This window comes from Narcine bancroftii, chromosome 3 (assembly GCF_036971445.1).
Source record: "Narcine bancroftii isolate sNarBan1 chromosome 3, sNarBan1.hap1, whole genome shotgun sequence".
In the NCBI taxonomy this organism is placed as follows: Eukaryota; Metazoa; Chordata; class Chondrichthyes; order Torpediniformes; family Narcinidae; genus Narcine; species Narcine bancroftii.
Window position 1 is genome coordinate 348,470,738 of NC_091471.1, and position 14,589 is coordinate 348,485,326.

At 50.7% G+C, this 14,589-nt stretch overlaps 1 protein-coding gene across 3 annotated transcripts; it reads right to left on the reverse strand.

Moving 5' to 3' along the window:
* Nucleotides 1-2,318: 2,318 nt before the first annotated feature.
* dgke (diacylglycerol kinase, epsilon) lies at nt 2,319-12,540 on the reverse strand. Of its 3 annotated transcripts, XM_069929633.1 has the most exons (10): nt 11,587-12,536; nt 11,186-11,305; nt 10,261-10,404; nt 9,937-10,094; nt 5,540-5,588; nt 5,244-5,357; nt 3,853-3,924; nt 3,515-3,642; nt 3,060-3,171; nt 2,319-2,517 (listed from the first exon to the last, which is right to left on the reverse strand). In XM_069929633.1, exons 1-10 carry the CDS (start codon nt 12,178-12,180, stop codon nt 2,320-2,322), a joined length of 1,689 nt encoding a protein of 562 aa, XP_069785734.1. In that variant the 5' UTR covers nt 12,181-12,536; the 3' UTR covers nt 2,319. The 3 variants fall into 3 exon arrangements, with proteins under 3 accessions (XP_069785734.1, XP_069785735.1, XP_069785736.1); XM_069929634.1 differs by lacking the exon at nt 3,853-3,924 and having other exon boundaries at nt 11,587-12,538; XM_069929635.1 differs by lacking the exons at nt 3,060-3,171; nt 3,515-3,642 and having other exon boundaries at nt 11,587-12,540.
* Between the last annotated feature and the right edge of the window lie 2,049 nt (nt 12,541-14,589).

Below are 14,589 nucleotides of genomic sequence, written 5' to 3' on the forward strand. Positions count from 1 at the left end.
TATATGTTCTTCAAAAAACCTTTATCTATATTCTGTCCCTCTGTTTTACCTTCTATTTCTCTGAAGATCTTGGTCATCTTCTTCCTCTTCTATGTCTGTACCTGTGTTTGTCTTTTCTTCTTTGTATCTGTGTCTCTTCCGATTTTTCGATGAGTTGCTTGTCTCACTTTGTCGGGTCTCTTCTTGCTTGGCCTCTTGCTGTTGGTCCTCTCCTTCTGAGCTGCTCATCTGTCAAGCCTCCTGGTGTTGCTGCTCCTCTTGCCGTTCACCCTGTCAACTTTCTTTCTCACCTGGTACTTCACTCCCTCTCCTGCCGCTTTCCTTATCTTCTAGCTGAATGCCCTGGTGTCGGGCGTCCCTCAGCTGGTCGCGCCGTGGTTGCCCACTTCTCAGCTGAGCCCCACTCCCGTCAGTGTTTTCCTTTACCTTAGATTGCGCATGCATAGTTGCGCACTTTTGTTTGGCTCAGAGAGCCATTTTTGCAGTCCATTGGTGGGGGGGGGGGGGGGTGGTCACGACTCCGCAGGGCTGACACCAACCTCGGAGATGGGGCGCTCTTCGCCACCACGGCCTGTTCCTTTGTGCCTTCTCCTTTCTTTTCTGGTGTATTTTCTTTTTTTCCCGTTTTTATTTTCCCTTCTTAGGTGCAATTTTCTTTCTCTGCAACTTTATTATATTTATTGAACTGTCTTTTCTTGACTTTCTTCTTTTCTGGAGAGGGCTGGATTTACCCTACTGGCCACTACTGCATCACATGACTCCTTTCCCCTATTGGAATTTTTTGAAGAAACCTCAAGTAGGATGGACAAGGGAGAGGCTGTGGATGTTGTGTATTTAGATTTTCAAAAGGCCTTCAATAAGGTGCTGGTTAATGAGAGCACATGGAATTACAGGAAAGATGTTCGATTGGATGGAGCATTGGTTGATAGGCAGGAAGCAAAGGGTGGGAATAAAGGGATCCTGTTCTGATTGGTTACTAGTGGTGTTCAGCAGAGGTCAGTGTTGGGGCCACTTTTTACAATATGTATTGATGATTTAGATTATGGATTGAATGGTTTTCTGGTCAAGTTTGCAAATGACATCAAAAAAGATGGAGGAGTAGGAAGAGTTGAAGAAAGATTGTAGAGAGACTTGGACAGAGTGGGCAAAGAAATGGAATGTTGAGAAATGTATGGTTGTACATTTTGGAAGAGGAAATAAACAGGCAGCTTATTATTTGGATGGGAAGAAAATTCACAAGTACAAAGGGACATTGGGGTACTTGTGCAGGATACTCTAAAGGTTAACCATCAGGTTGGATCGGCAGTAAAGAAAGAGAATGCTATGTTGGCATTCATTTCAAGGGGAAATAGTGTAAAGAGGTCTTGATGAGGCTCTATGGAGCCTCATTTGGAGTACTGTGTGCAGATTTGGGCACTCTATCTTAGAAAGGATATGATAATGTGGAGAGAGTTCAGAGATTTACCAGGATGATTCCAGGAATGCAAGGGACAACATTTGAGGAACGTTTATCGGTTCTTTGGACTGTATTCATTGGAGTATAGAAGAATGAGGGGATCTCAAAGATTTTGAATGCTGAAAGGATTGGACAGAGTAGATGTGAATATGATGCTTCCCTTGAGTTCAGGACAAGAGGGAACATTCTTAGAATGAGAAGATACCCATTTAAAACAGATGAGGGTTGTGGATTTGTGGAATTCATTTCCACAGAGCTGTGGAGGCCGAATTGTTAGGGGAGTTTAAGAGGGAGATGAAAGGTATCTAATTTGTCAGGGTATCACAGGATATAGGGAAAAGGCTAGAACCTGGAACTAGATGTGATAACAGTTTAGCTCAGGGTGGATTTGTGAAGCAGACTAGATTGGCTGAATGGCCTACTTCTGTTCCTTTTTCTTGTGATACGAAACTGATTAACACATGAACAGGTAGGGAATGGAGTTGTACAGAACATGTGTAAGCAGATGGGATTATTTCTGCTATCATGGTCAGCCTGTTCCCATGATGTTCTGTTGACACCTCAGGAAAATAAGGTCCAAACTCAGCAACTTCAAACAGCAGAACGGGAATGAAGCAGAGCAAACTGAAATCACTCAGTGTACAGGCTCTTACTAGGGCACAACCTTGTCTTGCTGCTGCTCTCAACAGGAGAGGGGGATCCGGGTAAATGCACCTTAGCAGGAGTGAACGTGCACAGGCAGTGTGTTCCTCACCCAAGTTCCACTCTTCAGGGAACCTCTGGGATTCTACACGGGGTCCAATTGAGTACATACATTATGACCTTGGTCCCAGCAACCAACCAACCGTCCAGAGGCCAGTGCTTCAATGATGATTCTTTTTATTCTGGGCCTCCTCACTGCTGCCAGCAGCCTCTGGCTCCCTCTGAAATCCATCGGGCACAGAAGTGGGGGCTTGAACCATCAACGCCCGGGTCTTGTGGCTGATGAGAACCGTGCAGGGCCCCTGAACCCAGGGCTCACCATCCACCTGCATCGGCATGGCAGAACTCTTCAGGGTCAGCTGTGGGGCAAGGGAGGCATGTCCATCAGTCCAGACACAAGCCAACCCTGACTCTGCTGAGCCTCACCAATCATCCCATTCCCAGCCCTTGGCCAGAAAACACTGGTGCTTCCACTATTGAAGCACTGGTTCAGATACTTCAATGGTAGGAATCTGCCCCCACCCTGACTTGGGGCAGGCTCCAAACTTCTCATGGGGAAGGTTCTCTACCATTTCTGGTCTACCTCCTGGTTATGACATCCACCTCCACCAGGGTTCTCCTCTGCACAAAGGACAACAGGACCAGTTTTCTCCCAGTGAGAAACACAACAGGAATCTGACACTTATCCCTCATCCATTGTGCCCCTCCCATCCGATGGGACAGAGAAGCCCTTGCTGTGTCCCAGCTCACTTCTTAATACCTTTCTGTTCCTACACATGGACACCCTGCCCCCCAAAGTCACGATATTTCACATCTGCATTCTCTGGCAGATGTTTTTGCCCAGTGGTTCAAACCCTGCCCTCTGACCACTAATTCTGAGATTGGATCATGAGCCACTCACCCGAACACGGTGGGCCTGTCCCAGTCGCAGGGGGTTGGCCAGTCTGACGTGGATTTGAGCACAGTGGAAGGAACCGTAAACACCAACCACCTCCAACAGCCCATCGTCGTGGCTGCAACAGGTGGGAGCCCAGATCAACACCGGAAAACACATGCAGGCCGTATAACCTCCAACATCCTCTCCCCTCTTCCCCCCCCACCACCACCTGCACTTATGATCCCACCCTCCACCGGCTGACCCAACCCCCCCCTCTCCACTGGCTCACACCCCTCCCTTCTGATTCCCTCTGCACACACCCACCCTCCTTGTACCCCAATCTAATGCTGTTCCCAAACCCCCTCTTGGATCCACCCCCCACACTCAGCCCAGATTCTCACCTGGCCAATCTAATGCTGTTCCCAACCCCCCCCCCCCCCCCTTACATCCACCCCACAACACCCAGCCCAGATTCTCACCTGGCCTTGGGGCAGGGTTCACTCCCGGTGCCCTCCCACAGCCGACAGCCCCCGCCCCAATAGGCGATATTCAGCACGATGACCCCCTCCAGCTTCGGCAGGGCAATCCGTTCCCCATCCAACTCCAACTGTGGGCGTGGGGGTAAGCAGAGATTGAAAGGGCTGTGCTGAGTGGATTGGGGAGGAGGCAAGGTGGGGGGAAGAGCAGGATGAGGGGGTGGTGCACATTGGGTTGTAGTAGGGGATGGAGACAGGGGAATTGGGGAGGACAGTGAGTCCATGTGTGCCCCAGGCTAGTGGAGGGAGGTGGAGGGTTCGGGTGGACAGGGAGAGCTCACCTCAATCTTCTTGTCCAGGTCCTTGCACGTCTGAACCAAACAGTCTCTGGTCCCGTAGAAGAAATACACAGCCTTGGGGGAGAGATCAGGCCTGAGCTGTCGATGGCAGCTTCACCGGGCAACACCAGTGCTGTGCCCCCACCTCTCCCGCACCAGTGCTCAGTTCCCCCCAGCTTAGCTGACATACACCCCCCCCCCCCCCCCCCACCACTAACCCAGGACAACTTGGGTTCAATGCACCATCTCCCACAGGAGCAATGTTCCAGGCCCTAGACGTGTTTGCGCAGAGTAGCAATGCTGTATGTCTTGACGGGTCTCCTGGCTGATGGCAGGGGCTTTGGAAAGATTACATAGAGTTTTACCAGGATTACAGGCTATGAAACAGGCCCTTTCACCTCACTTGTCCGTGCCACCCAATTAACCTACATCCTCAGTTCGTTTCTAACAGTGGAAGGAAAATTTGCGCAGAAATTGGGAGAACGTACAAACTCCTTACAACCAGCGTGGGTCTCGATCACTGGTGCTTTAACAGTATCTCGCCAACTGTGACAACCTGGGCCAGAGGCCTGTTAGATGTGGGAGGCATTGATAGCGTGGACTGCCTGAATCTTTTATTACTCAGGGTAAAAATGTCACACACAGGAGTCCCAGGGGGCAGGAAGATTGAGGGCAGCAGTTCACTGTGGGTGAGCCTGTAACTGGCTGGCAGGAGTGGTGGTGGAAGCAGATAAAGGCCCTTTGGCCCACAATGTTGTGCCAACCTAACTGGTGAGAAGCTTCCAGATGGACAGTGCTGGGGGTGGCAGGCAGCTAGGATTTGGGTTAATTTGGCATCTGTTTCATGCTCCACCTTTTGTGTAATGCCCACCCGACGGAGGGGTCACCAGGGTGGGGAATCTGGACGGGAGAGCTGTGCTGAGCTACAGTGGTGTCCCTTGAAATGGGTGGCCTCACAAACCCTGTGATGCCTGGGATAGGAGGTTGCAGCTCACAAGTGTTTGGTCACACCAGCCCCATGCTCCTGCTGGGCAGACACTGGGTGTGGAGGGAGGAGGTGGATGGTCAGTCTATTCTTGGGTCCAGGCAATCGAAGGATCTGCCGGAGGGCCAGACCATGCCTGGGTGAGTGGGCAAGTTCGGGCTGGTCCTCCTTATTGGAGTATCCCTGAAGGTCCGTCTGCCCTCTCCTGAGGTATCATCCGTGCCCACGCATCCTGCAGAGGGAGCACAGAGCAGTGTGGAGACCTCCCAGTAGCACAGGGAGGCTCTTGCTTTCATTCAAAGTTACTCATTTTGCATGCGTAAACCTTTTGTTACAAAGTGAGATGAGGCAGCAAGCAGTCTGCGTGGGCTGAGGAGGCTCCCACTGGCAGCACCAGGCTGTCACTCACCTTGTTAATGATCCTGCTGGAGAAGAGGAAGGGGCTTTGCTGGCGACGCTCGTGGAAGTTTAATGCCATGAGGGCATCGGGTCCGATCGAGAAATAGTTGTTCATCGACAAGACCTGGGAACAAAGAGAGAGAAACTGTAGCAGGGGAAGAAACCGGGAACCTGGCCATGCTGTCCGCTGGGGAGATCAGGCCTCAGAGAAGTGGTGGGGGGAGGAGGGGAGAACAGCTCAGTGAGTGGGGGTTGTGGATGGGGCTGGGGGGGAAGGAGAAGGGGAGAGGGATGCAGCCACCTTACCTTGGATCGATGGAAACGATAGAATCCTTTCATCAGCTGCACTCTCCACCTGGGGAAGAGGGGATCAGAATGACCGTGAGGAGGGCACGACAGCGAGCAGTGGCACCAACCGAGCTCCTCACATAATGGCATATCCATCATTGCCGCCTCCCCCCCCCCCACCTCAGAGTTCCACCACCAAACACTGTACCATCCAACCATCACATCCCTCACCACATATCCCCCCACACAATCCTACATCATACAATTCCACTACAACCCTCTCTCCTCTACCCACTTCACCACCAACTACTTCTCAGTCCCACCTTGGAATGGAGCATCTCCCCACCACTGCCATCTGAAGTGATGTCATGATATCATCAGCACTGTCTGTGTTGCACATGATGCCACTTTCCAGAGATCTCCCCACCAACAAAACCATGATGAACACCCCTCCCCTTTCTAAGTGTACAATAATCCAGACACTCAACCTTTTCCCACCTTCCTCACTCCCATAGCCTCACCAGGCTGCAGTAGTCTGGAGGCTCTGCCTCCTTGAATGAAGGGATCTACCCTCCTGAAGCTGGTGAAGATTTAAAAATCTTTCAGGGCCCCAGCAATCTCCTACCTTGTTCCCATCACAGCCTGGGGTCGATTTCATCTGGCACTGGATTTATCCATTTTTATGGCCTGAAAACATGTTTAATTAAAATGTGCTGAAATTTCCAGATCTAGACCAAATGACGTTTTCCAACTACAACCTGAATGGTAATGAGAAGACCTTACTCACTTCCCCTGGCTCTATGCATGTGTCCTCTTTGGGGACCCCTTTCTTCAGTTATCTCCTATCCTTGATACATTTGAAGGAAGTGTGAGGAGCCCCACTGATTGTTGACATTCTGTCACTGGGTGGAGAGGTGCAAGGATCAATAATGTGTCTGGGCAAATGGTTGATGGGATGGATGGAGAGGCAGCACAACTCTCATGCTATCCGTACCTCCAGAATGCTCTGCAGTTAATAGCCCAGGTGAGCTGACAGCCCTTCCCTGCTAGCTGTACTCTGCCTCAGTCACAACTTCCCAGATATTGGCTTTAACAGCTTGCCTATATTCAGTAATGTGTATCAGGGCACCTAGGCCCAAATGAACATGCTGCTAGTGACAGAGAGACTTTGTGCAGATGTACCAAGATTCTTCCTTTCTTCAGTCACATAGATGTGCAAGATGTATATTAAAGGGATTGATACAAATCTTGTATGGGACGTGTATACTGACTCGAGACAGTGGCGGGCGCCACCGGCCTGAGTCACTCTCAGTCCTACTGACACTCAAAGCTAGTGAAGGTGTGATAACGTTACTCGTAACCAGCTCTGTTGCATAAAAAGTTTACTACACATACCAGAAATACAAGAAAAAAGTGATGCTTCACAAGAATCTTGCCCACCACTGAAGTCAGGCTAACTGTCCTACAGCTTCCTGTCTTTTTCCCTCTCTCCCTTAGAGTGGAGCGATATTTGTAGTTTTCAGTCTTCTGGAACCATTTCTGACTCCAGCATTTCATAAAAGATCTCTAGGGTTATTACAGAACGTGCAGCTGAGATGAAGATGAACGAGGAACAGGAATCGGCCATCCAGCCCGTTGAGCCTGTTCTGTCATTCACAAGATCCCGGCTGATCTGGTCGTAGACTCCCAAACCCAATAACCCCCAATCATGTAAGAATCTAATGGTCTTCAATATATTTAACAGGGCAGCCTTTACTACTTTCCTGGGCAGAGAATTCCACTGTTTCACCATTCTCTGGGAGAAGCAGTTCCTTCCCATCTCTGCCCAAAATCTCTTCCTCAAACATTGAGGCTTTGTCCCCAACTTTCCTGCCTCAATCTTATCTACTCCTTTCACAATTTTATATGTTTCTATAATAGCTCCTTTCAATCTCCTGATTTCCAGTGAGTACAGTCCTAGAGGTGACTCAATTTCACCTCTTAGCCTAACCCCCTCATCTGGTGACCCACCTCTAAAGCAGTACAGCCTTTCTCTAGAGACCAGAATTGCATGCAGGCCTCACCAGTACTCGGTAGAGTTGCAACAGAACCTCCCTGCTCTGGAATTCAATCCCTCTAGCGAAGAGGCTAATGACCTTATTGATGACCTCTTGCACCTTCAACCTTTGGTGATTAATGTACCAACCCCCTCAGATCCCTCTGCACAACCACACACTGCCATCTTTCACTATTTAAATAATCTGATCTTCCACTGTTCCTTCCAAGGTGGGTGACCTCTCATTTACCAAATGATAGGGGTGGCAAGGTTGACGTAGCGGTTAGCACCACACCGTTACAATGGCAGCGATCAGGACTGAATTTCAAATCCTACACTGTTCTCCCTGTGTCTGCGTGGGTTTTCTCTGGGGTAGGGGTTCCCAACCTGGGGTACATGTACCCCCAGTAGTACATTTGCACTTTTCAGGAAGTACATTGGGTCTGAGAGAATAACATGATACAATACATAGAGTTGTAATCTACAGTCAGATTGTACAATGTCGTGTTTTTTTTTCCAATTTCCTCACTTTAGTGAGCAAAACTTTTATTTAAATTATATCAAGAATACGGTGAATTTGTTTTTCACTATTATGAAACTTCCCGTGGCCATAATCTGTACTGGGCCCGAAAAGATCAGGTATGGGACGTGTATACTGACTCGAGACAGTGGCGGGCGCCACCGGCCTGAGTCACTCTCAGTCCTACTGACACTCAAAGCTAGTGAAGGTGTGATAACGTTACTCGTCACCAGCTCTGTTGCATAAAAAGTTTACTACACATACCAGAAAAATAAATGAAAGACAAGAATATCTGAAATTGATATTAAAATTTTAAAAAGTCATATCAATACCAGGCTTGGGTCCAAGTTGGTACATGTACTCGTACTTAAGTGCACAATATCCTGTACTTGAATGTTACTTGGACTCCAAGTACTCGACCATTTTACGAGTACTTTCAAGTACAGTACAGCTTGAAAATGTAAAAGTGAATTGTGGTGTTTGACAACCAGTATGGGTGGAGGTGACTGACACAAGGGTAAGGAATTAACAAAGATGTGTCCTTTGGGGGGGGGGGGCCAGGTGTCTCGGGCTGGTGACATTGAGGTCATGTGAGGTGTGGGGCTACTCCTATTATTAATATGCTAATAGGTGTAACTGCAAGGGTTGAGTCACATCTGTCATGATACTGCCTGGACTGGACAGAATTTCTAGATCAAAATCCACAATCGAAGACTGACAAATTCACAGAATTAGTCACTGTGCGTCTTATGAAGCTGGAAGAAGAAATTGGTGGCTATTTCCCAAGCCTTGGTGAAGATGAAGTTGTGTATCTTGGGAATCCTTTAACCGCAAATGTTCAGGTGTTGCGGGCTGGGAGAACTCCAGCATATGATGCACATTCTGAGAAGAATTGTATGATTTTTGGTTTTCGATGCAAGACTCATACAAATGGATTGCTGAACCTCCTATTTGAGCATGGTGGCTATTTCCATCAACCGGGCTTTTCAGTACTGTTGGGAATTAAATCAAAATACAGATCAAAACTCAAAACGCCTGAACATGATCTTCGTCGTGCAGTTGCTAAAGTTTCCCCTCGCATTAATGAGCTTGTTGCCAAAAAAACAAGGTCGACTATCTCATTGGTACTGTTTAGTTCTGGTTACATTGTTTTTGTGTACTTTTACTTAGTAATGATCATTATGGATGATTATAAAAAAGATATGTATGTGATGGGTCAAGATATTTTATAAATTACCTGAGTTTAGTTTATTGATGTCTACACATACAGATTTAATAAAATATCAAAATATTACAATTTCATCATTTTTTATCCTTAATTTTTAGAGGTACAGAGGAACAAAAAGGTTGGGAACCCCTACTCTGGGGGCTCCGGTTTCCTCCCACCATTTGAAATGTACCAGTGCGTTGGTTCATTCAGTGCAAATTGGGCAGCATGCACTCATGAGCCAAAAGGGCCTGTTTCTATGCTGTACATCTCAAGTTAAAATTTGAACTCCATCTACCAGACTCTTGCCCACTCACAGGCATCTCCCTGCAGACTCTGCACATCCTCTGCATTAGTTGCTTTTCAATCAGTTTTAATGTCATTAACTCTACTCAATCTCCTCTTCTATTTGTCAGTAGTTTCAATAATAAGGACAAATCTGAGCAGCCCCGACTGAGAGGTGCAGTGAAAATAGGTTGTGGCCAGGGTGATGGGGTCCCAGAGAAGCTCACTGCCTTCGAGGTAGTCTCAGAAGGGACATTTTACTCCCTCCCCAGCAGCACCGGCTACAGGAGGACTGCAGCAGTTGAAGGCACCTCCGGATAGGCCATGTCAGTCATACGCGTCACCAACATCACACTTCCACCACTCACCGGTCCAGCAGCACGGTCTCCCCATCCAAGACCTGGCGCAAGATGTGTTCAGCGGTGAAATCCCCATTATAACTAGCACCCCAGCCAAGTGTGCAGGACAGATCATTCCCCGTTCCCAAGGGGAGAATGGCCACGCGTGGAACAGACTGTCCCTGCCCCTGCAAAGACACAGGATTAGCCGTCAGTGACATCAATAAGATCCACATAGTGCAGAGGGGATTTCACTGTGCCTGACCCCAGGAGTGTGCGATGGGACAGTGTGGAGGGAGCTTCACTCTGTGTCTGACCCCAAGAGTGTGCGGAGGGAGCTTCACTCTGACATACCTTGTATTTCATCTCATCGATGGCATCAAGGACCCAGCCCACAGTTCCATCACCACCACAGACTAGCACACAGGCAGAGTGATTGGGGAGGAGAGTGCAGAGCTGCAGAGCGTCGTATGGAGTCACAGAGCCAAGGTCAACCACCTGCAGAGATAACCAATCTTCAACACAGAGGCCTTGCAGCATCACAGCATGTGGCGAGAACACTGAAAGCCATAGGTGCGGGCAGCTTGCACCCTGCAAACGCCCGACATAGAACATAGCTCACCCACATGTGTGGCACATTTCACCTCCCATCCCCGGAAATGGCTCCGATAGGGGCACAGGGAGGGGCATCAGAACCCCCCCTGGGGGGGGGGGTAGATTAGAGGGAGGAAACCCACAAGGAGTAGGAGAATGGAGATGGTGAGAGTGGGGGGGGGGGAAACCCCACCAAAGCCATGTTTGTGCAGTTTCCTCAGTGCCCTGGGACCCTGCAGCCAAACCCGTCTCCCCTTACCATAGCCTGGCAACATCCGGCAATGCAATCTTGCTGCCACATCCTTCCCTTGGTGTGGCCACAGGAACTCGTACCTACACAATTCATATGCACACAACTTGTATCTGTACAGCTCCCCGCGCATGGCTTGAACCTGCGCACAACTCCCTGTGTCTAGCCGTATATGCCTCCCTATGCACAGGCCTACACAACTCCTTGTGTACAGTGTTGCAGGGAGGGAGGGGTGGGATCCCTGTGTTTTGGTGGGGGGAGGAAAGAATCCCTGCACTCCACGCATGGCCCATCCACAGATCTCTGCATACAGCCCATAAACAGCTCAGTAAGTGCAGCTGTGACTGTTGCTGAGGACCAGCACTGGGTTTCAGCATCCCCAGCTGTCGGGACCCCTGGTGCGTCTGTGGGAGCCGCGAAATGCCGGGACTGTACCTGGGCTGGGTTGAGGATGCTGCGGAACTCCACCATCAGGCTCTGGGCCATGTTGCTGCCGCTGTGACTGTTGCCGAGGACCAGCATCGGGCTCCAGGCTTCTACGGCCACCGGGACGTCCTGCGGAGGCGCAGACATCTGAAACACACTGTCCCCCACCTCCCCACAGCTGCACCCAAACACAACCACTCACCCAGGGCCCGTGCACAACTCGCAGAAGGAAAGGCAGACCATGCTGGGTACTGTCCGCTGAACCTTCACTGCACTCCCCGCACCTGGCCCCCTGACCCCCCCCCCACACCCCCACCTGAAACCCCACCCCAACACACCGCGAACCCAACCCAGACCCCCACCCACGCGGTACCCGGAGCCCGAACACCCTCCTCCCCACCCCACCGTACCTGGGCACTGAGGTGCCGGGTCGCCCGGCCGGCCGAGACTGAGTGCAGGTAGTGTGGGGGCAGCAGGGCGCGGGGTAGCGGCCCGAGGGGGCAGACAGGGGACATGCGGGCCCGGCAGCCGTCGTGGGCCACCTGTTGGCACCAGACGCAGCGTTGGTCGCAGAGCCGGGGCTGGGAGCCGCAGGCTAGGCCGCACACAGCGCAGCGGCTACACAGCGGCACGTTGCCCCGCAGCCAGTGGTGGCGGGCCGGGCCGGCCGCAGCGCTGAGCGGCTGCTTACAACGCAGGCTCCGCTCGGCCCCGACCTGGCAGGCCGGGTGCACGCATGCCCCGCAGCTGTGGCAGTAGCAGCCCCGCAGTGCCGGTAGGCCGCACACACTGCAGTAGGTGGGCCGGCCGAACAGGTCGGAGTACAGCCAACCGTGGCGGCCGGGCCCGGCGTAAGGCCCAGGACCCGGCCTCGCCGCCGTCCGACGCCGCCGCCGCACGCTGCACCACCACGTCGCTAGCACTGGCAGCACCACGGCGGCCGCCGTCACCAGCGCCAGCCGGCCACCGCTCCAGGCCCCGGGGCTCGCCTCCGCCTCGCCCATCCGCCACCGCCGCTCAGCCCCGGGGCCCCCGCGGGCTCGCGCTCTGCCGGGAACGCGCTCTCCGAACCGAGAGCGAGCAGCCACCAAGAACGCGCTCCGCCGGCGGCTTCGGCACCGCAACTGACATTGGGGGCGGGGAGACCGGGTGACGTCAACGGGGCGGGACTAGGACGGCGATGACGTCAGAGCGAGGTGTGTGCACAAGACATGACCGGGACTGGGTGGGCGGGGCCAGATCGCGTGGGCGGGGCTAGAATCTGCACGTGGGCTCGGAGCGGGTGGACGTGGTCAGAGCATGGAGGAAAGAACAAGGTGTGGTCAGAACATGTGGGTGGGGCCAGAGCGTGTGACCAGTTTGTGATGGGCGTGGTCAGAGCATAAAGGCAGGGAAACGCATGTGGGTGGAGCCAGATTGTGTGGGTAGGGCCAGAGCAGGAGGGTGGGGCCACAATGTGGGTGGGCGGGGCCTGATCATATGGGCGGGAGTCAAGTTCATTGTCATCTAATTGTACAAGTACAACCCGACTAATCACTGTTCTCTGCTCCTTGGTGCGAAAACATAGACACAACCAGACGTAACACATGTACAAACACACAATACATGTGCAGGACAAGTGTTTTAATTATAATGAATAAAGAAATGTTGTTTGTACATATCAGAGGCTCAGACGGTTAGTGCGAGCACTTCCTTTGGTCGGTTCTCACTGTCCATGGGAAGGAACCGTTCCTCAGCCTGGTGGTGTTGGCTCTGATACTCCTGTATCTCTTCCTCGATGGGAGTAGCTGAAATACGCTGTATGCTGGGTGGAAGGGGTCCTCAATGGGTTTGTGCACCCTCTTCAGTCAATGATCCCTGTACATCACGTCAATGGTTGGGGGTGGGGGTGGGGGTGGGGGTGAGGGGGGTGGGGGGTGGGGGGGTGGGAAGGGAGTCTCCAGTGATCTTATGGTCTTGTGGATTAACCTCGAATCCATTTCTCTGCAGCAACCATACCTCACTGTGATGCAGCCAGCCAGGATACTCTTAAGAGAGTTCCTATAGAAGCTGGACATAATGGTGGCCGATAGCCTTGCCTGCTTCAGTTTTCTCGGGAACTGCAGATTCTGTTGCACCTTCCTGACAAGTGAGGAGATGTTGAGTGTCCACGATAGGTCACTAGTTAAGTGAACTCCAAGGAACTTGGTGCTCTCCATTCTCTCTACTAGAGTTGTTGATGTGTAGTGCAGGGTGATCATTCCTGATCCTCATGAAGTCCATGATCATCTTTATCTTGTCCACACTGCAACTCAGATTGTTACTCTTGCACCATTACACAAGATTTTCCACCTAATCTCATTGTTGCTGATGAGGCAACAACCCTACAAGGGACCTGATGGGTAACCTTTTCTCTCAATGAAGCCGGCAGGCCTGGCCTCATTGTGAAAACAAGGATCAATACCAGAGGAAGCAGGCATGATACATGTTTAAAAGGCATTTTGACCTGCACATGGATATGGGTCAAACACAGGAAAATGGAACTAGGTTGGAACAGATGAGTTGAATGATATCAGCCACTCATTATGTAACAAAACGTTCCCCTCGAATCTCCTTTAAAACTCCTATCACCTCAAACCTTTACCCTCTTGATTTTGACACCCCTCCCATGGAACCATTGAACATTATAGCACAGAAACTGGCCCTTTTGGTCCGTCCCAAAAGACTAGAACATGGGGAAAAGATTCTGCCTACCTGTCTTTGTGTCTCAAAATTCTATGCCTCAATAATTGGCCCGTAAGCCCCCCCCCCCCCCCCACACCACACATTCCAGGGAAATCCAGCTCTTGCTGCCAATAAGTCTAAGTAAATGTTTCACAATGTCCACTGGAATTAGTTAAGATAGAAGCCCTTATATTTTTATTTGTACTGGGCAGTAGGCTCTACACTACCTGACTGTTGATTTTACAGCTTCTGATGGTCTTGTAAAAATCCAGCTCATGAAGCAGGAACATCGATGTTACTACTATATATTATATGCTGCTTGACCTGCTGAGTTTCTCCAGCATTGTGTTTTTACTCAATCGCTGCATCTACAGACTTAAGTTCTATAATGTTACAAAAAAGGGTCTTTGCTTGAATGATATTGGACTTCAAGTTTAAGTTTAAGGTACAGTGAGAAAGTACCTCCAATCTCTCCTCAATATATCATCCTCCACACTCTCTCCAGCAGCAACCATGGTATCCAGGAGAGCATACAATACCCTGATGTTAGTGTTAAAGTCGATCTGAGATTGCTTGATAAACAAACACAAAGGCAGCTGCAAAAAGTTTTTAATTCACTTTGCAAAGCACGAGAACTCCATTACAACAAGAAACAGTGCCGCAAGCAGCTTGACTTGGCTCAAGGGAGTCTGCCACGTTAGCCCATAGGT

Coding starts and splice junctions, on each gene's coding strand:
- dgke (XM_069929633.1), bottom strand. CDS start 12,180: ATGGGCGAGGCGGAGGCGAGCCCCGGGGCCTGGAGCGGTGGCCGGCTG. Junction 5,589..9,936: donor GAGACCGTGCTGCTGGACCG/GTGAGTGGTGGA, acceptor CCTCTTCCCCAG/GTGGAGAGTGCAGCTGATGA. Junction 3,925..5,243: donor CCAGCAGGATCATTAACAAG/GTGAGTGACAGC, acceptor CTCTCCCCCAAG/GCTGTGTATTTCTTCTACGG.